General features: G+C 39.1%; 2 protein-coding genes across 4 annotated transcripts; both read right to left on the reverse strand.

Moving 5' to 3' along the window:
* Positions 1-1,036: 1,036 nt before the first annotated feature.
* Positions 1,037-19,580, reverse strand: pacsin2 (protein kinase C and casein kinase substrate in neurons 2). Its single transcript, XM_051891803.1, is given in 12 exon segments — positions 1,037-2,020; positions 2,100-2,284; positions 3,884-4,033; positions 6,177-6,298; positions 8,154-8,274; positions 8,518-8,693; positions 9,919-9,951; positions 9,953-10,072; positions 11,617-11,852; positions 14,063-14,219; positions 14,306-14,361; positions 19,423-19,580. Coding segments are annotated over 11 exon segments (1,464 nt in total). The 5' UTR covers positions 14,360-14,361; positions 19,423-19,580; the 3' UTR covers positions 1,037-1,910.
* Positions 19,581-20,103: 523 nt separating this feature from the next.
* On the reverse strand, positions 20,104-23,549 carry ttll1 (tubulin tyrosine ligase-like family, member 1). Of its 3 annotated transcripts, XM_051891806.1 has the most exons (10): positions 23,406-23,529; positions 22,750-22,965; positions 22,461-22,669; positions 22,208-22,388; positions 22,000-22,137; positions 21,827-21,935; positions 21,174-21,317; positions 20,985-21,071; positions 20,733-20,896; positions 20,104-20,654 (listed from the first exon to the last, which is right to left on the reverse strand). In XM_051891806.1, the coding sequence occupies exons 2-10, from the start codon at positions 22,935-22,937 to the stop codon at positions 20,531-20,533; spliced, it is 1,344 nt and encodes a 447-aa protein (XP_051747766.1). In that variant the 5' UTR covers positions 22,938-22,965; positions 23,406-23,529; the 3' UTR covers positions 20,104-20,530. The 3 variants fall into 3 exon arrangements, with proteins under 3 accessions (XP_051747766.1, XP_051747765.1, XP_051747764.1); XM_051891805.1 differs by having other exon boundaries at positions 20,985-21,317; positions 22,750-22,920; positions 23,406-23,549; XM_051891804.1 differs by having other exon boundaries at positions 20,985-21,317; positions 23,406-23,532.
* Positions 23,550-23,859: the final 310 nt, after the last annotated feature.

Consider the following 23,859-nt stretch of genomic DNA (forward strand, 5'->3'; position numbering starts at 1 on the left):
TTGAGTGTTATAGGCTCAAAAGTATCTAAAATTGTCACTACCGAAACAGTCATGACCGAAACGTGGTGAAGTTTCGGTAGTGACATTATTGTTTTTTTGAGTGTTATTCGATAAAATTTAGTTTTTTTTTCTTTGTACAACTGTTCAGAACTGTGCTGATTAGCATCTTTGAGCTAGGCTCAAAAGTATCTAAAGTTGTCACTACCGAAATTTCACCACATTTCGGTCGTGACATCATTGTTTTGGTAGTGACAAAAGGGAACACATAATCATTTATTTGGGGAAATAAAAAGTTTAGTACAGTTATGTGAATCATTAGTATTTTAATATGTTTTAGTATGTAAGTTAAAATTGTGTAATGTGACATGTTCACTACCAACACATTACTGTCACTACCGGAAATGTGCAGTCACGTGGGATGTTCTGTCAAAAATAAAGTATATTGAATGATCAACTAAAATGTTATTATAGTGTTTGGTTCAATGTTTATTTAAACTCATGAATCCTTCACTTTGAAATCAGTTTGATAAACTTTATGAGTTTTACAAAGAAAGACTGGATTCAAAATACAACAAATCTCATAAATTAAACTTGAAATATTGTTAAAATTGTTATTGATTTACCTGTGAAAACTTTTTTTTTTTTAAAATAGCAAAAAAAAAATATATTAACAAGGTAGATGTAAACAAAATCTCAATAGGTCAATGTGACCCTTCTTATTAAATTATTAATTATTGTGTTTCGGTAGTGACAAATTTGGGGCGAGGAAAAATATTCCAAAACTTTCTGAAAATACAATATGAGAATTAACTGTATAATTACTAGAAATGTTGGATATTATACAATTTGCATACATACAACATTTGTGGAAAAACATTTTCAGTACGTTTCCAACTCTGACTTTGAACCAATTCTGTAGAATGACCCATATTTATTATTTTCTGTTTTAATTCATAAATATTTTCATTTTTTCCTCATAATTGGAAATATATATAGAAAAATACGGATGAAATTTAAGAAAAAACAACTCAACAAATGGAACTTCAATTCATTTATTGCCAGCTCGACAATATACAAAAGTAAATAAACTCCAACTGTGTAACTGAGTTTTGCCATGTGACATCAAACAAGTCACCTGACGCGAACAGCAATGTTAAAAACTCATTCTATCCATTTTGGCTTCGTTACGTCGCTGCACATACGTGAAAAACACGGCAGCGCGATCACACGCAGCGAACAGCATCCATGCGGACGCCGTCATGACACCTGAGAGGCGGGAAGGCTTGGGCGTCGACTCATCTGTACACAACAATCAGCTCGTGTCAACATTCATACGGCGTAACGCTCAGAATACATTCTCATCGTGATCACAGCATCTGTGCACTGAAGGACAGGAGAACTCACGCGCGCACACACACACACACACACACACACACACACACACACACACACACATCTATAGATAGGATATGCGCTTTCACGAGTGTAACTACAGCATGTCGTCCAGTGTGCACGTCAAGGTCCAGCTGAAGCTGACGGACCCGTTCCTAAAAAATGAAAATAAAAGTACACAGCGCAGTCTCGATGGCCTGGGAGGTCAGAGGTCAGGCTTACAGAAGGGTCATTGTGATAAAACCATTCAGATCTGCATGGATTACGTTCCTAAAAGCAAACAGCATTGGTAAAATATCTCTAAAATGTCAGATGACTGATCCACGCTGGTTCTCCTCCTCGGGATGAACGGCTGGTCAGCGTTGAGCAAAAATGTCCTTCTATTGGCTAAGGTCGGACTCTGATTTATATTGAATGTAGTATGATTGAAGTGAGGCACTGTTTCCCATCATGCCGCTGGGTTTAAGTGTGTGAAGCGGTAACAGTGCTGACGTCTACAGTCATACGGGCCGGATTCACTACATGTCTTCCACGTAATTGGCCGGATAGAGTCCGACGGTGCCGTTGCTCAGCCGTCCTTTACACCAGCCCTGCTCGTCCTCCTCGCCGATCTTCGTGAACTCCTCTCCTGCACACACACACACGTCACTTGTGAAATCATACATGACTGAAATCTCATTCACTCCACTGAAGTCCTGGTCCAGTACCTGCTTTGAAGCTCAGCTCGTCCTGCTCCTGGCCCTCGTAGTCGTACAGCGCGCGCACTGGCACCGACACTTCCGGGGAAGACGGCTCGTCCTCGAACGGATTGCCGTTGGCGTTAGCGGAGGCGAAGGGATTCCCCGCTTCCTCGTCCGAGCCATCGACCGTCGTCTTCTCCACGACACTAGCTCTGAGAGGACAGGAAACAGGACACATGTAATAGACAGAACCCTGTGACACAAGCCCAGCGACAGAGCGGGACAGGCGGCCGGACCACAGCGGGAAGAGTGAGCGTCTCAGAGCTGTGAGGAGGAGGAACAGGACGCCAACATGCCACACCCACCGGACAAACATCACTGGCGTTTGTGTTCACATTCAGACGCTCCGCGTGTCCCGACCAGACAACTGCAGTCACATGACCATCTGAAAATCACTTTCCTTCTGTTCATTTAGTCAGAGCCAGACTAAATGCACACTGAACTTTAAAAGGTCATTTTAAATTGTTAAATGTTTATTAAACGTTTTGAATCTACTTGACTATAATGACTGTTAATTACCGTGTAGTTAAAATTAAAATGAATAAATAAATTATGATGATTTTAATACATAATATAATACAATAATTTACTATTACTATTACTAATAATAATAATAATAACCACCACTTCAATAATGACTGGTTAAAATAAAATAAAATTAAATAAATAAACAACAATCTAAAATATAAATTATATAAATTATAGCATAATTTAAAATAACATAATATATACAAAATATAATAACTTCAGTACTACTAATAATTGCTACTAAACTATAATGACTGGTTACAATGAGAATAAATGAATAAAAATATGAAATTATAATACAATTTAAAATAATATACATTAATTGACTTTACTATCACAAATAATAATTACTACTATTTTACTATAATGACTGTTGATTGAAATCATAATAAATTAAACATTTATGAAATTATAATATAATGTAAATATATAATAATATATTAATTTACTACTACAAATAATATTTACTACTTGACTGTTGAATTGAAATGAAAAATGAAAAAAATATGAAATTATAATAGAATTTAAAACAATATAACAACAATATAAACATTGTATAATATATATAAAATATATTTTTATGTTTGTATAAAATATAAACAATTTACTTCTAAAAATTACTAATGACTGTTTAGCAAAGATAAAATTTATAAAATTTAAAATACATAATATTAACAAATTACAATTCATGTAAATAATTTAGTTTACTATTAATTGACTATTTTGACTGTTTAATAGAAATAAAAATAATATAATTTAAAATAATATATTGATAATATAATATATAAGTAATGTATAATAAATTACATCATCACTAATAAATAGTTACTAATAAATTATAATTACTGTTATTTTAAAATGAAAATAAATAAAATGTGAAATAATACCTTTTTAAAATAATTGGTAATAATAAGAAGAACTCTGAAAATGAGCGAGAGACTCGACTCTCATCAAGCTCAGTTTGACTGTGTTTCTGGTCAGGACACGGTGTGCGTGCGTGTGTGTGTGTGTGCGTGAGTGTGTGCGTGTGTGAGAGAGAGAGAGAGAGAGAGAGAGAGAGAGAGAGAGAGAGAGAGAGAGAGTGAGCAGCACTCATCTGTGTGTGTATCAGTGCAGGTTCACCGCAGCGGTCATGCAGAGACAGACAGACTCCTGAAACAAACACAAGCAGAGGCCGGAGGAGGAGAGAGACAGAGAGGAGGAGAGCTGTGCAGGTCACCAACGTTTGCGCTATCATCACTTCCTCTCGTTTGACACTGAGCGGGCTGCTCTCGGGCCGCTGCTCCGCCACCGCCGAATCTTCTTCATCCTCATCCTCGTCATCCTCGAACGGGTTTAAGCAAGCTGCTTCTGAGCTACTGGCCACAGTCACGCTAACAACACAGAGACAGCGTTACGTCACACACACACACACACACACACACACAGACGAACACAAACGTGTGAGCTCAACTAGCGCTAACAGACACTCACAGACCGCCGGCGCGCTTCAGGCAGGATCTGTATCAGACACCACACTGACAGAACTGGTTTCACATGTTCTCACACACACACACTCAAGCGTTTCGGTGATGACAGCTGACTCTGAGCCTCATTCTCACGTCTAATACAGCGACTGATCACACTGCTTTAACAGAGGCTGCTGCTTCTGCTGCTCTTTCAGTATGAAACAGACACGTGATCTGCTCGTGGTTTCGGTTTTTCACATCATTTCACTGCATTACACTGTCTGAAGAACATTCGAAAAATTACAGCACTCAACTAATCATCATTCAGTCAAAAGACGAAAAGGTAATTATGGGATAAAAAGCTGACATATTAAAAAACAAAGTCATAATTATGAAATCAAGTTGATAATGAGAAACACAATCACATTTTTCTATCATGATCTTGACTTTAATAATTATAACCAATTCATAATTACTAGATTAAAAGTCAAAATGATGATATAATTAGTAATTACTCACTATCTCATTTCAAATTTTTATCTCATTACTCATAATTATGACAGCTTCTCATGACTGTCATAATAGTGATTGTGGCAGAAACGGGCTTGCGTCCATCTCTCTGCTCAGAGAGCACTTTAAACTGTTTCTCTCCGCTCCTTCACTTCGAATCACTACTGACATCATTTACTGAGCACATGGAGAGGAAACAGACAATATGACAGGAATCATTTTGAGTTATCATCCATGTGTTCAAAACGACAGAATCCTCTCGGGCGACACAGTGTCTCGTGTCACAGGTGAGTGGTGTTTAGTGCAGGTAAGAGCGATCTGATCCCTCTCTCAGAATGAACTGGATACACGATCAAAATCACAGCTCAGTGTTTCATCACAGAAACTTATACTCTTATTTCTTGACTGTATGTAGAATTCAGAAACCCTTGTTAGTAGCGACACCGGTGGCCGTTAGGTGAACTGCAGCAGTAACTCACTGCTCATGCTCACGTAACGTACAAGAGACTGAACGTGATTCAAGGTCCTGATATACTCCACATGTTCTTGTTCAAGAAATTAGTGTCTGTTTCCTTACGACAGAAATGCAGTGACCAAATATTAAGTGAACATTTGAATTAAATGTTGTTTTGCCAATAATAAACAAGGATTTGATCGTTCTGTAAACTGAACTGTAACAACAACAATCACCAGGCCGCTGGCGCCCTCTGCAGGCATTTGATACAATACATAATGTACACAAGTTGATGTATTTTAACAGTGTGGTTCAATAAACCATATGATTTCTTGCTTTTGATTATTGTCTCATTGTTATGTATTTTAAGTCATTTTAAAGGCTTAGGTCTATTTGTATCACCACAAAAAGTATCCGATTACTCGTCAAAATAATCGACAGATTACTCGATTGGCAAAATAATCATTCGTGACAGCCCTAGACTCTAGTTTGAATCAATCCCTTTTCTTTGCGTGATTCACTGACTTTACAGTACAGAACGGCTCTTTCTGCATTTTATCCTGAACATCGTATAAGCATTCGTTTGAACAGAAGAGAGGCTCTCGGGAGCGTGGGTAAACGTCACATACTTTTGATTTTCCCGACGAAACCAACCCCGAGTCCTTCACGTAAAAATCAGTCTACAACATAGGAAGTCGGGGAAGTCTTGTTTTTTAAGTTTTGTTACAAGCGGTTCACACATTGGCAATAAAAAAGGAGATTAACACCTGAAAATTCGTACATATAGCCGCTTTAAGTACTCTAACTAATTCAGATCGTGAGTGAGGACGTGTGTGTACTCCAGCAGTGGCTTGGGAACAGGAAACCAGAGGTCAAATGTCAGAGTGAACGAGGAGAAAGCATCTGACTTTGTGCTGGACAGACATCTGATCTGGTGTTTAAATGATCAGTCATGATGAAGATGCTGCCTCAACTCCTGGATGAACCTCGTCAGAAAAGCTCCTGTCGTCACTCAAGCACTTCAAACACAGATGCGCACACGCTCCAGCTCAACACTAACACACTCGTCTGCGAACACGAGACCACTGGTTTAGTTCTGGTTACCTGCTGCTGGCCTTCGAGACCTGCTCTGCGGTCTGACTGATTCCCGTCAGAGTGACTCCATCAGCGGGTTTCCTCTTGGTCTCTCGCCGACTGAGCGTTCGATTCAAGTCCGTGGACCACTCCTACAACACAAACACACACCGTCAGCGCTTCCTGTCTGTCCTGATTCATGTGTAAACAGCTGTGGATGGAGATCAGGCTCCAAAATGACAAAAACACATGTCAGTGTCATAGAAGTCGCCCATATGACACTTAAGTCATGTGATGTTATGTGTGAGGAACAGACTGACATTTAAGATGTTATGTGTTGAAACTCTTTTGTGCTTGTGTTTTTACACCAATACTGTGACGTCATTGACATGATCCTGCTGAAATGAATCAATGACCATTTCAGTGTCCGTTTATCTCATAAATTATGACTAAATGTATATTAAATCTCATATTTTAGACTACTTCCTCATAATTATAACAGTTTCTTATTATTTCATCTCATAATTTTTACCTAATATCTCATTTCAACTTCTTACCTCATAAATATGACAATTTAGACTTTTTTACTAATAATTAGGACTTAATATTTCATGATTTAAACTTTATAATTATATTTTGACTTCTTTCATAATGACTTCTCATAATTTTGACTTTTCATCTCATAATTATGATTAAATATCTAATATCTATTAAATCTCATATTTTAGACTGCTTCTTCATAATTATAACAGTTTCTTATTATTTAATCTCATAATTTTCACCTAATATCTCATTTTTTTCAACTTTTTACTTCATAATTATGACTTAGTTTCTCATAATTTGTACTTTTTCTTCATAATTACATTTTCCATGATTTGGAGTTATCATCTCATAAATATGACTAAATATCTAATATATATTAAATCTCATATTTTAGACTTTTTTTCCCCCTCATAATTATAACAGTTTCTTATGATTTGTTTTTTTTTTTTTTAAATCTCATAATTTTCAACTAATATCTCATTATTTTGACTTTTTACCTCATAATTATGACTTAGTTTCTCATAATTTAGACTTTTTCTTCATAATTATGTTTCTCATGATTTGGAGTTATCTCATAATTATGACTAAATATCTAATATCCTATTAAATCTAATTTTTAAGACTTATTCCTTATAATTATAACAGTTTCTTATGATTTGGTCTTTTTATCTCATTATTTTTGCCTAATATCTCAATTTAGACTTTTTCCTCATAATTATGCTTTTCATGTTTTGAAGTTATCATCTCATAATTATTACTTAGTTTCTCATAATTTTTACTTTTTCTTTATAATTACGTTTTCCATGGTTTGGAGTTATCTCATAAATATTAAATTTCATATTTGAGACCTTTTCCTCATAATTCTAACAGTTTCTTATGGTTTGCTCTTTTTATCTCATAATTTTCACCTAATATCTCATTATTTTGACTTTTTACCTCATAATTATGACTTAAGTTTCTCATAATTTAGACCTTTTCTTCATAATTATGTTTCTCTTGACTGACTTTTTATTTCGATATCAACTTTTTATCTCATAATTATGACTGTGAATCTCATGATATGCACTGGAAATCTTTCCCTCCACCAGCGCTCTCAAAACTCATTTGTGTTTGTGTTTTCAGACCAGTGCTGGTGCAACGAATGAATGAGATTTTCAGTGTGTAACGTCTTAAATTTCAGCCTGTTCCACACACATGGTATTGTATGACTTTAGGAGGTAACTCCGGCATCATATGATCTGTCATATGAACTGCTGTTATGACACTGTTGTTGTGTTTTGTGTCATTTCTGGCATTCATTAGCCCCGTTCTCTTTCACTGTACGTAAAGGAGCAGCTTGAATGTCTCCTTCTGTGATCCACAGAAGACAGTCGTACATGTTTGGAGCTGCTTAAGGTTGTCTAGCCACACAGAAGAGCGCGTGTGTGTGTGTGTGTGTGTGTGTGTGTGTGTGTGTGTGTGTACCTCAAACTGAGGCCAGTTCATGGGCATGCCAGGCCCGTGGTTGGAGCGGAACCACTTGAGGTCTTCCTGTGCGTCGGCTGCCTGGATGGTGTCTTCTAGTGTGTTATACACCGTCTGGTACCTGAGGAGAGAGACATGTCAGATCCTGTGCCAAACACTGAGAACTAATCAAACTATCACAGCTAGAGGGTTTGCGTGAGGGTGACTCATCCCAGGGCTTTGCATGCTGGTTTCTGAACAATAACAGCGCTCCTGTGCTTGTCTATGCAAATGACGACAAACCAGCAAGAGCCGCCCTGAGGCCTCAAACCAGTTCCTGCCCCACACAGATATACGGTCCCGACGACAGTGGTGAGGTTCTCACTTGTGATTGGAGGAGAGGTCGAGGTGCTGCTTGACGCTGAGCAGCAGCTCCTTGAAGAAGCGCAGTCTCTTGTCCTCAAACTGCTGCCACTGTTCAAACACCTGCTCCATGTTCTCCATGTACTGAGGCGTCACCTTTTCCAGATCCTCCAGAGACTTCTCGTAGCGCTCCTTAGTCTGGAACACACAATCACAAGAGATATTACCAGACACCTCTCATAGTCTGAAACACCGAACCACAAGCTGTACATATACCTACTGAGGGAACGCTGGGTGGAATAAGTCCCGCCTTCTAAATAAAAGTGCCAATCAGCACTTTGTAAAGTCATCGCATCACAACAGCTGCTTATTTGCTTGTTATTGAACTTTTTGATGGTATTTGAGCATAATGGTGTGCACAATTTAACGAATTTAATTACTTGCACGAGTAGATTACATACAAAGTCAAAAAAAAAAAAAAAAAGAGGCAGTAATAGATGCGAATTCACACCGTGCAACATAAATTGGGCAACACGATTGCCGCGAACGTGTGATATTTGCCGCGCAAGTTGAAAAATTTCAACTCGAGACATGTCAGCGTTTGGCTTGCCGTATTTGGGACTTCCACAACAGGTACAGAGAAGCAATAGTAGTTCTCTCCAATATGGTTGGTGATGGAAAAAATGGCAGAAAGAAATGTTGTTGTTGATGCGCGTGAAGACACTCCTCATCATGTGATATTTTTTAACCACTATTAACTATGATTTTGCCTCAATAAACTCCTAATTACTGCTTATTAATAGTTAGTAAGGTAGTTAATAGTGAGAACTGGACCCTTAAGTGTTACGAAACAACATTTATGAGGCAGTTCATGACATTTTATCGTGTTTGAAATGTTATTTGAATGTGAATTTGGGACTCAGTTCTAGAGATTTCAGTATTTCCCTTTCGAGTGGGCATGAGTTGGTCCTGCAGGAGTGAAATAGCTGACTTCCCTCGAAAGAGACTTTGACCAAACCTTCAGACACAAGCAAATTAAGACACCTCTCATAGCGCTTCATCTCCAAACATGATCAAAATACAAGACATTACAGGGCTCATGTGATGAAACACAGGAAGCGTCTCGCTCTTTTGAAATAAGAGATTGATGTTCTATATATTAGCATAGCATAACTTTCACAACTCAAAACTTCCTCTCCAGTGGAAAAAGCTGCACAAACTCTCATTCAGAAAGACAGAAAGCACATGTCCGCATATATACATCTTACAAGCCAGTGTTCAGACTCTTAGAATTCACTCATTTCACAAGTGAAGCGGTTGGCCAATCACAGCAGAGCTCGTTTACATAAGGAAGACTTACAGGAACAACAGAAGAGAGAGAGGCTGGTTTGAGAAACCAACAGAGGGAAAACAGTGACCTGACCTTCTGAACCTCCTGCTGGCACTTCTCCACCTTTCTCCTGCAGCTTCTTCTGAACCTCCGGGTTGTTGTTCTCCAGTTTACTGGTGCTCTCTCGGCTGGCGGCCGCCTTCTCCTCCTTAAAGGCGGTGTGGTACGCCTTCTTCATCACATCCACCTGTAACAAATATACTGCAACATTGTAATCTACTGCGTCGGAGAACTTCAACAGATACAGAGGGGATTGTGGGCACACCCTTCTTGCATACTTCACAGAATGGATAAAATGCAAATTTACACTAAGCCCTTAAAAGCATAACCTTGTAAAACTTCGATCACATGACGGTACTGACAGGTGTAATGGTCCTATTTACGCTCTAATTTATTTTCATACATGTTTTATGCGAAGCGACTAGAAGAACAAAAGCAATTTGTCATTTTTAAAAAAGATTTAAAAAGATGATTTTAAGGAATCAGATGTTGAATTACTTTTTTTAATTAAATCAAAAGTAAAATTATTTACATTTTTTTAAGGACTTTAAGGAATCAGATGAAGAATAATTTCACTAAGAAATTTTAAGAAATCAGAAGTAGAATGATTTTTAAGAAATTTTTTTAATGGAATCGGAAGCGGAATGATTTCGGACCTGCTGGTTTAGTGAATAATAAAACAAATGGAAATTGATTCATAGGTCTTCTTTAAATGATTCTGCATTGATCAAATGTAGCACAATCGGAGGCCCTACAGGAGACAACGCAGATGTTTAGATAGATTCTGCTGTCTTTGTGCTGCATCAGTCAGATGTTGTCCTGACATGAGACTTGTGAACAACTCTGGGTCACAAACAGAACACAAAAACAAGTTTCTCAGGAGTGCCCCAGGGTTCGCTACTGGGCCCGCTGACATTCTCATTATTATTCTCAGAGCCTCACCACACAAAACCAAAGCAGACCAGCGGAGGGCAACACGCTCATCTGGACACACCCTTCTTTCATACTTCACAGAACAGATAAAATGCAAATTTACGCTAAGCCCTCAAAAGCATAACCATGTATAACTTCGATCACATGACTGCACTGGGAGGTGTAATGGTCCTATTTACATTCTTATTTATTTTCATATATGTTTTATGCAAAGTGACTAGAGGAACAAAATAAATTTTAAATGATTTTTTTAAGGAATCAGAAGTAGATTTTTTTCAAGGAATTTAAGTGTTTTTTTTTTTAACTAAAAATGATTATTGTACAATTTTTAAGGACTTTTTTTTTTTTAAAGAATCAGATTTCATTAAGGATTTTTTTTTATAAGGAATCAGAAGTCAAAATGATTTTATTAAAAACAAATTTAAGGAATTTAAAAATTTAAGGAATTAGAAGTAGAATGATTTTTAAGGAATTTTTTTGATGTAATTGGAAGTGGAATGATTTCAGCCCTGCTGGTTTGGTGATGAGTACAGTAAATAAGAAAATAAATTTAAAAAAATTCACAGATGTTCCTCAAATGATTCTGCACTGATCAAATGTAGCACATTCTAACAAATCGAGTGCATGCTTTGTGGGTGTGCTGTGGTAGATTTACTAAATATCCTCATGTGCAAATAGGTTGGACACACCCATATTTAAAAGAGGCTTTGCTAACTGTACACACAGGAACTGAAGCTTACGGACAGCTTTAAGCCTGTCTTTGCTGGCAGAGTGCAGTTGGTGTGAGTGTGATTGTACCTCCTTGAGTTTCTTGGCCCAGGGTTTCTGTGCCTTGCGAAAGCCATCGTCTGCTTCTTTGGTCTCCTTGAAGCCACCAATCATCTGTTTGTGGTAAGCATCTTTCTGCCAGTTCTTGACTTTCTCAAAGTCCTCGCCCATCAGAGCAGCCTTCACCTCCATATGCAGATCGCTCACCTTCTCGGCCTCGGTCATCAGAGCAAACCATGCTCGCTCCACCGTCCCATACTGAGGCCCTACAGGAGACAACGCAGATGTTTAGATAGATTCTGCTGTCTTTGTGCTGCATCAACCAGATGTTGTCCTGACTTGAGACTCGTGAACAACTCTGGGTCACAAACAGAACACAAAAACAACAACAGATCCGAGTTTCTCAGGAGTCCCCCAGGGTTTGGTACTGGGCCCGCTGACATTCTCATTACTATTCTCAGAGCTGCACCACAGAAAACCGAAGTAGTCCAGCGAAGGGCGGCACGCTCATCTGGACACGTTAGTAAGAGTATTCAGCCCAACCTGAAAGACTCATCTATAACAAAATACTACTAATCTACGGAAGCATACACTCTAAATGCATGTTTTGTGTCGTCACATCGTACGTTCATTTTGCATTTTTACATTGCTTAGCTCTCTTATTCACACTATGAAAGCTTGTAGAAATTAAGCCTTTCATCACTGATAACACTTGGGCTAGTCATTAACACATCATCATGTGGTTTTGATTTAAATATTGATTTGAAATACATTTACAATACATAATTATAAACAATTCTAATCCCAGGAAATTTAGCACAAAACCTCTGAAGATCTGAAGTATGAGCAGAAAAGTGCGACGAAAGCCAGTACACATGGAAACATTTCTGTGTTGACTTGCTTCTTCCTCAGTATCACATTTAAATATGGCCTTTAGCTAAACAATGATATGAAGCTAACACCAGAAGCCACAAGACAGCTGTGTGTGCGCGATCGAAACCAAGCACACACACAGGTCAGCGAGCAACTTTCACAACACTGTGCGAAGGATTGATTCATCTAATGGAGCTGCGACCTGGATACAGGAATGTTATGAATCCAAGATAATGCACATTATCAGAAAGCAAGATAACGGCACATGACCAAATCAAAGATCACGGCACCTTATCAGAAAGCAGCAACTCTGGACAAACTTTACTTTCCCGAACACCTGCTGCAAAGTCATTTGAATCATCATTATTATCAATCAGGAAACATGGGCCTTATTTACAAAGCCGTTCTGACGTAAATCTTCTGATTTATCAAAATGTTCATATATTTTCAAAATGTTAGTTGGCACGAAAAAAATCCAAAGGTTTTGTGTTCTTTTAAGTTCTTCAACAATATTAAGTATTTATCATAATAATACATAACAAAATTAATGGTTAACCAATTAGATCAAAGTGAAATTAGTAAAAGATTTTAATTGAATGATTTTCATATGGTAAAGTTATCGCTTTTGCATTTATGAACATTACTAACCTAATTCTAGTAGGTTCAGGAAGCATTTGTGAAAGATTTGTGTGAGAAGAAAAAGCAGATATCACGGGACGGGAGGAGGCTGCCAATAAAAACACCGGTCGGCTTCTGAATAGATTTATGTTCATGCAGGTCTAAAAACCCTAAATAACTAACCAAAATAAGTCAAATTCAGTCATGGTTATTGATAAATGAATGCTCTCTTTATCTTAGATTGCAGCGATAGGTTCTACTCAGGAGTCAATATAACTCAGGAAGAGTATTAGTGAATTCTTGTCAAAGGTGCTTCATCTCATTCGATCATTTTTTGAGTTGTATCTTGACAGACTCAAAGCAAAAGATCAGATGATTCATAAGAAGTGAATGAATTGGTCTAAAATTATGAATCACTCCAGTTCAAACTTAAGTTCCGCCTCTAGATTCTGATTGGACGAGACACACACATACAGATGATCTGCCTGACGTTCTGTTGCAGCAGTTCATTCTTCTTCATAATCTAGTCATATATTTATTTATTTTTTTTAGAAAGAACAACTGACATACATGATCAACAGTGCTTGAAATGTAGCGCTCAGAGCTAACGAAGCCTGTCGTGACTCGTAAACAGGGGCGTCGTCAGCGGGTGGAAGGGTGACTGACTACATCATGAGATGATAGGAACAGCTTGACGTTCAGTGATGGTTGCGGAAGCAGCTTTCACACACACACACACACACACACACACATACAAAAAGCGTCACATAAGTTCCCGGTCTTGAGAAGCACTGATCCACTTCCACTTCCTCATTATAAGGCTCCCTCAGATGATTCACAATCCCATCAGCAGCCCTTTTTAGTGCACACAGAGTGTTTAGGGGAAATGAGGTCACTCAGCAGCCTAACTAGTGACCATCACGAAACGTCCTTCAGATGAAGCGGATTTCTGGAGAGAAATGAGTCGGTGGTGATGAGAATGCACCTTTCTCCACGAGCTGCCTCCAGCGTTTGGCCCACTCGCTCAGCTGCTGCGCGTAGCTCTTCTCAATACGCGCGCGCTCGTGAAGGCAGTTCATCAGGTCGTTGCACAGCCGGTTCCCATCATCCACGCGCTTCACCACGCGCTTGTAGTTCCCCACCTAACGGACAGACACACAGAAGCGTTACAGACACGCGACACTAACGGGGAAACGAACACGCGCAGTGACTGACGAGAGATACGTACCTCCCAGAAGCTGTCGCTGGAGACGTCGACCAGAGAGTCGTGGAAGTCTGACATGGCTGAAACGACAACATGACAGACAAATAAACACTTTCTGTTCATCAAAGAGTCCTGATGTATCAGTTTCCACAAAAATATGAACTGTTTTCAACATTGATAATAATCATAAATGTTTCTTGAGCAGCAGCTCATCATATTAGAATGATTTCTGAAGGATCATGTGACACTGACGACTGGAGTAATGATGCTGAAAATTCAGCTTTGATGTCTAATTAATTGAAATAATAAAACTTTAAGTATAGTTTAAGAATTTAACTTTAATTTATAAAAGTTTAACAAAAATGACATTTTAGTGCCCTATGAGTTTTATTTTTTTGTTTTATTCCCATTTTAATATTTCTGGATACCGTTTAAATTAATTAAATTTAATCAAAAAGTCAATAGAATTCAAAAAACTTTTACAATTTAATAATTTAATATAAAAAATTTCAATGCCCAATAAAAATGTTATGACTAAACTTTTAAGTTATAAAAATTATTTTACTTTGAAATTATTTAATACAAATTTATAATCATAAATTATGCTTAACAAATTAAGGCATAAACCATTAACAAATTAAACTTTTAAATATAATCAAATGAAAATGTAACAATTCCTTGAATTTTTTAGCAAACACAGTGCTGCACGGCAGATGTTTACAGTTTATATTATAACACAGATGAAAAATTGTGATTATTTCTTGAATATCTCAAACTAAATTTAAAAGTCAGCATGAAACTGAAGTTGTGCTGATCTTTTCTTCTCTATTGTGCCGTATATCCGAGTGAAACGCTTCACAAACAAGAACAAATGTAGGGCGGGGCTTGATTTTGTCTGTGGGGAATTGATTGGATGGTTGTGGTTTGCTATTGGTGGATCTCATGTGACTGACAGGTTGCCCCGCCCTCGTCATCAGAGAAGAGAAGCTGCAAAAGGGAGGAGAAGATATTCTGATTCATGATTATGAGGAACATGAATTTAACACAATAATGTGTGACCAATTCTGTTATACAGTAAATTCCATTTTTATGACTGGATTCTTATGACTGGATAGAGCTGCAGCACTGAAACTTCATCTGGAAGAGAAAAGGGCTGAAAACATGAACAGAAAACTGTGTGTTGTGTTTCAGTTTCCCTCAAGACGTGTTTCACCCGTGAGCTGAAGACCAGCGCCACACTTTCCAGGGAAGTGACGGACATTCCTGCCATTCCTCCAGCGGCGTTCCTGAGCCGCTTTATCACACACTGAGCAAACTCATACTTTCCACGATTTAGAGACTCAAACAATATTACATAATCAGATTACTTCACAGTGGGAAAGAGGAACACAGAAACTTCTAGAAGGTGAGGCTCTTAAAGGGACAGTCACGTCCAGTTCACTGAGAATCACAGCGGTCTGGAGCTGAACATCTGTTCGCTGCGCTCTCTCGTCCAAACACACAATAGAGATTGTTCTTCAGCTCGCCGCTGCTGATATAAATATATCCGTGTGTTCGTGTCTGTGCATGTTTCTTACGTGAGATCACAGGAATGTCACATTGTCAAGATGCTTAGCCTCACAAACGTCATGTGATACACATTTCACTCTTTTAAAACGATATAATGCAATCACTTCTGCTCTGACATGCACTTCATGTTTATATGTACAGCTATTTTCATTGGTGGAGAAGAAACGCATGAATTGGCCAATTTCAGTCTGAAAACACATCACAACAGGTAAACGTGTCAGCTGTGTGGACGCTACAGCTGGATAGCGATTCCTCGATTTTTATTTCTCATTTTACTGAACTTAACTCTCAAGAATGGATCTTTCAGTCTGTGCTGTTTTCAGTCAATACGTGAATTTAAGTGCACTAAACATGATTTGTTGCTCCTACTAAAAGTCTCAAATTCATCACTAGGGCAATTCCAGCGTTATGGATGTGACATTTGGAGTCAAAACTTGAAATATAATCTCTCAAAGAATATATTTAATAACAACATATTGAACATATCGAAGCATGAAATATGGTTGGTTGAAAATGTAATTTAAGCATTGTTGCTTACCTGATATATTGTGGATAAACAAGGCAATTTTCTTAAAATTTCTGTTAGAGCACATTAATACAGTATATTAAAGACCTAAATGGACAATTTAAAAAGGGTTTTGATCTTTTGGTAAAAACTTTTTTTTTTTTTTCATGGTAAAAATGACCTTTGACCTTTACTAAATTCATCAATTAATGTGTTTTTGTGTCTTTAATGTGTGCTGATAGATCATGAACCGTTCATCTCTTCCTCTTTACTACTAGCAGCAAATAAACATGAATGAACATCAGAAGGTACAGTACAGCATACTGAAATCAATCATGTGTCATGTGATCAATCAATCAGTGTTTCAACCACCGAAAGATGTCAATAAAACAGCGCGAGTCACGTAACGTCACATTTCCCTCAGGAAAAATGTTGTGTCCATAAAAAATAAAAATAACTCTAGAGATATAAGCACTTGATTACATATTCATCCTATTTTGCAGTTTAAAGTTTGTATACAACTTATGAAATAAAGATTAGTTTTCGGTGCTTAACGGTGGCAGTTGTGGCCTAATTGTTAGAGAGTCAGACTTGTAACCCGAAGGTCGCGGGTTCGAGTCTCAGTACCGGCAGGAAATGTAGGTGGAGGAGTAAATGAACAGCGCTCTCGTTACCCACAACCCTTCTCTGTGCAGTGTGAGAGAAACTGCTGGTCAATCACAGCTGAGTCTTCATTGTGTTCAGTGAGCAGAACAACAGCGTCACATGTGCTTCACACAACAACAACAACAACACACTGATGCGGGAACATGCCCTAAGCCACACACACACACACCTGTATGACTGCTGAACACAGAAGATCATCTCCTGAAGAACTCACTGACTGTCACTGCATGAAAACCTCTTCAAGTCATGTGATTCAATACAGCGCATTAGTGTTTCCTGTTCCAGAAGCATCTTCACCATTGATTTCTCCCATAGGATTGATCATTTAGCGTTAAACATTCATTTCCATATGGAGTTTTACTTTAGGTAATCAACTGTTGCTGTAAAGATGAAAACCCTTCTCAATATTAAAGAATAGCAGAGATCACACCACAGCTATAACACGATTTTATCCAGCTGATGAGCAATAAAAACACTGACAGCCAATCAGAATCCATCCTGCTGTAACGAGCTCGAGCATTTAACGAGACGAGAGCGTGCTCATAATAAGCAGAACGTTATCGTCCGCTGGTGCGGACGCCGATATAGTTCTGGTTCTTGGTGTGAACGGCCTTCAGTCTCAGATTCTCAGTACTGAAATGAATGAAACAAGAGTTCTCACACACCAGAGTCAACAATAAACTCGAGGAGATCCTGCAGTGTCTGATTGGTGCGCTGACGAGGCTGCCTGAATCTGATTGGTCGGCTGATGAGGTCAGTGATTGACAGCTGAGTGGACTGATGCAGCGCTACACACACACACACACCTGCAGCAGCGTCTGATGTTTTTCAGCGTCACACATCATGAACACACACACACACACACACGATTAACCAGCGACTCAACCCGCCCTAATACCAAAATAACACCAGTCATCAATGACTTCATTCAAATTAAATTCATTTAGTCAGTGAGTCTCTGTTTTTACGGCGGGATCTGGTCATGTGGTGCGACTCACCAAACACAAAGATATTTATAAAATCATAAAACTAAAACACTTTTTGAAAAACCTGTTTAAAAACTCTTTGTAAATAATGATTAAGATCAAATCAACGTTATTTCAGTCTCATTCGTGTACTAGTACAGTTCCTGTTAACATTTTTATATTTCTGTATTTTCACTTTAATGTTTTTACGTGTTATTAGATCCTTATTTGATGCTTCAGCTTAAACTAAACGAAGATGACAGACGATGCGTTATATTTTATTTCAGCTAATGTTTACTTTCTTTCAAGTTAGGAACATGTTTTTATGTTTATAGTTTGAGGTAATGATAATAACCCTGCACCAAACAGGTTAGCTCTCAAATTTCAGCTCAGCTGTAATGTTTGTTTTTGTATTTTAGGGCTGACAATGTTAATCTACAAACCGCGAGACCTTCGTTCATCTTCACAACACAGGTCAAGATATTTTTGATAAAATCCGAGAGATTTCTGTCCCTCCATTGACAACAACTACCACTTTGACGCTTCAAAAAGTTCATAAAGAGATCGTAAAACTAATCCACATTTCAGTTTAGTCGATGGCGGTGTGGAGGAAGCTAGTTATTTTACTTCATAACTTGTTAAATATGTCTCCGTCACTTCATCTCGCCTCAGTTTTTATACTTATATATACTTAAATTTACAATCGAATAAATCCATATATACACTACAGCATATCTCGGATCTGTTTATCTTGTCGCAAAATGTAAACTATTTTATCAACTCTGATAAATGAAGATATTATAAACACTGACATCATGATTTTCTGTAAAGTTGCTTTGAAACAATGAAAATTATTTTTACAGGTTGTAAAGTTTGATTATAAAAATTTAAACAACATTACTTGATTGGATTTAAGATCGTGAACATGTTTCCCAATACTGATTCATGATCTGACAGTAAACCACGCCATAGTGGGTTTGTGTCCAGTTTTTCACCAGGTTCAATCAGCTCACACACACACACACACACACACACACATATAAAGACTGTGACGTGACTGAGGAAGATGAGCGCGCTCGTGACGTTACACTGCAGCGTTATCGCGTCACTGATGCGGAGGATCAATCAAATTACCGACTTAAACACACAGAAAGAGTAAAAACGAACCACGGAAACCGCGGAAAAGCCCCACACGAGCAGCGCCAGCGCCCCGCCCTGTGAGCACACAGCTGCTGTGTCGGATAAGAGTATAAACACACGGATATGAAGACATGAAGCGCCTGAGACTCGTAACCGTGTGAACACAGCGATGATCGGTCGTCAGTGATCGATGATCGGGACTCTCTCTGATCACAAACTTTCTCTAGACTGCGCCAAAAGTGTGTGAAGTGTCGCTCGCGCTCTGAACCACAGCAAACGTGATGTTTTATCGTTACCTGAGTGTGTGACAGTCCCGATCCGCCGCTCGCGTGTCGATGTGACTGTGACTTTCTCCCGTTTTTCATCGAAATTCAACGACTAGTGAGAGAGCGGAGGGAGGCGCGCCTCTCTGACGTCACATCCCCTCCGCGCGCGAGCGCTGCTCTCGTATGTGACATTACTGAATTCAAAACCTCATATTACTTTTGTTATTTTTATCTTTTTGCGGTAGAAATAGTACATTTATCAGTAAAATGAAAAAAAAGATTATATTTTTATATTGATTTAATTATTCGTAATCTTTTTATTTCCTGAAAACGATCAAGTTTGCAGGGTGGTTGCCCTTTCAAACACACACACACACACACAAATATATTAATTTTACATGTATATACGACATTATCAGTCTTATATATCACAGTATATATTTATACAGGAGACTCCAGTGAATATTTCTGGGGTTTAGTGTAAACACAGTCAAACCCAATAACGGGGCATGTTGTCACAGTGGGAATCTGCCAGCTTATTATAGCCTTTTCAGCAGAAACTAAACACGAAATATTTCGTCAAACAGAAAAAGTAAAAGATGACACGAAATATTAAGTTGTTGCTTTGGCAAACAGATATTATAATTAATCTTAAATATGTCAACTTGCCCCGCTCCTAACATTTATAATATATATATGTGTGTGTATTACTCTTGCTCACCAAGGCTGCATTTATTTGATTATAAATACAGTAAAATTGTGATATATATACACTACATATATATTATACACTATATTTAATATATATTCACATTGAACTGTTTTCTATATTAACATATAGTAAAGTGTAGTTTATTCCGGTGATCATTTTCAGCATCATTACTCCAGTCTTCAGTGTCACATGATCCTTCAGAAATCATTCTGATATGATGATTTGATGCTCATGAAACATTTATGATTATTATCAACGATGACAACAGTTGTGCTGCTTTAGATATTTGTGGAATATGTGATACTTTTTATTTTTCAGGAGTTTTTGACGAACACTGTCACTTTAATTAAATAATGATAAATAAATAAATAAAAGCATTAATTTCTTTCAGAGCACAGCTCCAGTGAAGGCCTCATGCGGACAGCGTCACTTCCAGGTGGCGGGGAACGGTGGGCGCACGCTGCTGGACCTGCTGCCCTTTGACCCCAGCGACTGCCCCGAGCGGCTCCTGAGGTCGGCGCTCTCGCTCAGAGCCTGCTCCTCGTCGTATCTGTGAGACGGAGAGAGAGAGACTGATATATATGAGCCACTCACGAGACGTCACGCGGAGGCGTCTGCACTCACTCACAGCACTTGATAGTGTCCCAGAGCCTCTTTGGGCAGGCTGCGGTTCCAGCGGCAGTCGGGGATCTCTCCGTTGGGCGTGACGATGTTCAGCGTGTCGTTGATCAGGTTGTACTTCAGGATGCGGTCGTTGGCCGTGCTGGAGGTGAGCGACGGAGACGCGTTCACCTGAGAGAGACGCACACAGTCACTCGCTGAAATAATGAGCAATATAATTATATATAAGACTTTTCAAACACCAGAGATGTCATGTGACCTCGATCAGCCACGGCTTGAGCCTGTCGTCGATGATGATGTCATAGCCGTAACACTCGAAGCAGTGCTTGTCGTTGTTCATGACGGGCTGCAGACGGGAAGAGGAACACATTATTATGATTATGACCTTCAGCTCAACATCAGAACAATCCAGATGTGTGACAGTCGCTCCCTCATGATCTGGACTTACAGCCACGGCTTTGAGCGACTGCACGATGATCCAGTGGATCTGGTCAAACAGGTGGTTGGTGACGTCCCGTCCTCGAGTGCTCTCCAGATAGAGCCGCAGGTTACTGACCGTCCACTTCCCGCCGTGAACGTGATTGTAGTCGTCCTGCGGTCAAACGCCACGATTGGTTCACGTACTACAAACACTTGTGCATGAAGTCATCGTGATGTAAAGATATATTGTGTTTATTGTCTTCACGTTTCATCAGTCAAAACGTGTTTTTCAGCTTCAGTGTCTTTGCCAATATTAGGGATGTCACAAGTAATTACCTCTATGAGTCCGTTCTGGACTTTCTGCTCAAGAGCGCCCTCTGGCTTTCAGTATGAATGACACACACGTTACATGAGAGTGTTTAGCGCTCATAATGCTCACGCGCCTCATTTTAGATAAGAATAAAACGTCAGGTTATGTACTCCCTTTTTTCAATGCTACTAAAAACATATTTAAAACAGGTCATGTGACTACAGTGGAACTTTAATATTATAAAGTGACGAGAATACTTTTTGTGCGCCAATAAAACAAAATAAGGACTTTATACAACAATATCTAGTGATGGGCGATTTCAAAACATTGCTTCATGAAGCTTGACGAATCTGTGGGTGCGAGCGACTCACGCCGTGTTTCTGGATGGCCACGTTGGTGAGGTGCACGAACATGTTGTCCAGCTCACTGGTGCTGGGCGTGTATTTGACCGTGCAGAAGCGGCAGAAGCCCAGTTTGTACCTGAAACACAGAGCGGTCAGTGCGGACGGAGCGATGCGGTGGCGTGCGGCGGTCACATACTCACATGTAGCACTTGAGCGGCCTGTAGCTGGTCACCAGCACATACAGACGCAGGTCGAACTTCTTCCCGCCGATCAGCAGAGGGTTGTCGATGTACAGAGAGATGACGTACGCCTCCTTCCCGCTGTTCGCTGCCACGAACCTGTCAAACGCCAGAAGTTTAGACTGAAATCCAGCTATTTAATGTGTTTGACTGAAGATGAGCGTCTTACGTGGACGTGCGGCTGTCGCGGGACCACTTCTTGATCTGAGAGAGCTTGTTGATGAGGAAGATGCCTTTTCCCTGCGCCTTCCCGCACGGCTTCATGATCCACGTGCTGGACGGGCTCTTCCTGAACTCCTCCACGAACAGGTTGTAGTCGGCCGGCAGCATGAACGTCACCGGCACGAAATCTACGGTCAGAGTCAGAGAGTGAGCGACGGCACACGCGAGCGAGAGAGGAAGAAAGCAGCCGCTGGTTTTACCCAGGTAGAGGTATTTCCCGCTCTCATCCTTCTCGGCTAAGGGACTGGCCTCCTTCTCCAGGTCTTTGCGGTAGCGCTTGATGTTCTTGATCATCAGGTCCTTCCTGGTCAGCTCGTAGTGGTTGGGGAAGTGGTTGACCATCTGGTCATCAGTCAGCCGGTAGCCGGTGTCCACGCTGAACACACTGCGGATGGTCTGGATGCTCATCCTGCGGACGACAAATCAGTGTTTCAGGATCTAGTTCAGCTGTGTTTCAGTGTGAACGGATCAAATGAATCGAGCTCTTGCCAGTAGAAGTTCCAGTCGTCGCTGTCCGTCACCTGGATCCATCCTCTCTTCTCAAAGTTATTGATCAGCACCGATTTCTCGATGTCCGTCACCCACTTCACCTTCCCAGCCATCACACACACACACACACACACACTCCAGAGAAACACACACACTTCCGTCTCAGAGACGCTGAACCACGACAACATTCATGAAACAGGAGCAGCAGGTCCATCACTGTGGGGTTATTGATTGTGTTCGACTGATTTCACAATAGTTTCTTACTTTCAATAAGATAAAAATACAACTGTTCAGTGTCAGTTCATGGAAATAATGTTAACAGATGCAACTTTTGCTCTAAAATGTACTAGTAAATGTTAAAAATAACATGAACTGAGATTAATAAATGCTGGAGAAGTGTTATTAGTTCATGTTAACTAATGAATCATTATTGTACATATTCGTTATTATTTCTATTATTACAGATTGTTTGTCATTAACACAAGCTCTCACACACTGAATCATGTGTCACATTGTCATTCAGTGAAGTGTGTGATGATCCAGCAGATGTTGATGTGATTTCTGTGTCTTATTGAACACGGATGATCTGAACTACAGATTATAAACTGACAGACTACAGATCATGTGATCAATAAAACACGGCGGATTGTACTCACAATCACAGCTGTCAATCCGCGCAGCGATCAGTTCATGCTGAATCAGCTTCTGTTCAGAAGATGAGCATCACAACAGCAGCAGCGGCCCATAGCAACGGATCTTCACTTCCGCCTGCACAACGTCATTTCCGCAACGACGCGCACATCAGCTCATGTTACAGATTACTAACTCTAACATTTAAAACATGAACATCACTCGTTATAAATGTATTTACCGATATTTAAAATGTATTTGCCCAAATACATTCACATGAAATGAAAGAACAAATACATTACAACATAACAGAGTCATTATTAATCAATAAAGGGAAAATCTAATCATAATAAATACATGAACACATTAATAATGATAATTAAATAAAATGCTACTATTACCACTAATAACAATAATAATACATAAAATATTATTAATAATAGTAGTAATAAATGATAATATCAAAAGTAAACAACATTA

This window comes from Ctenopharyngodon idella, chromosome 4, assembly GCF_019924925.1.
Source record: "Ctenopharyngodon idella isolate HZGC_01 chromosome 4, HZGC01, whole genome shotgun sequence".
NCBI classification, from domain to species: Eukaryota; Metazoa; Chordata; class Actinopteri; order Cypriniformes; family Xenocyprididae; genus Ctenopharyngodon; species Ctenopharyngodon idella.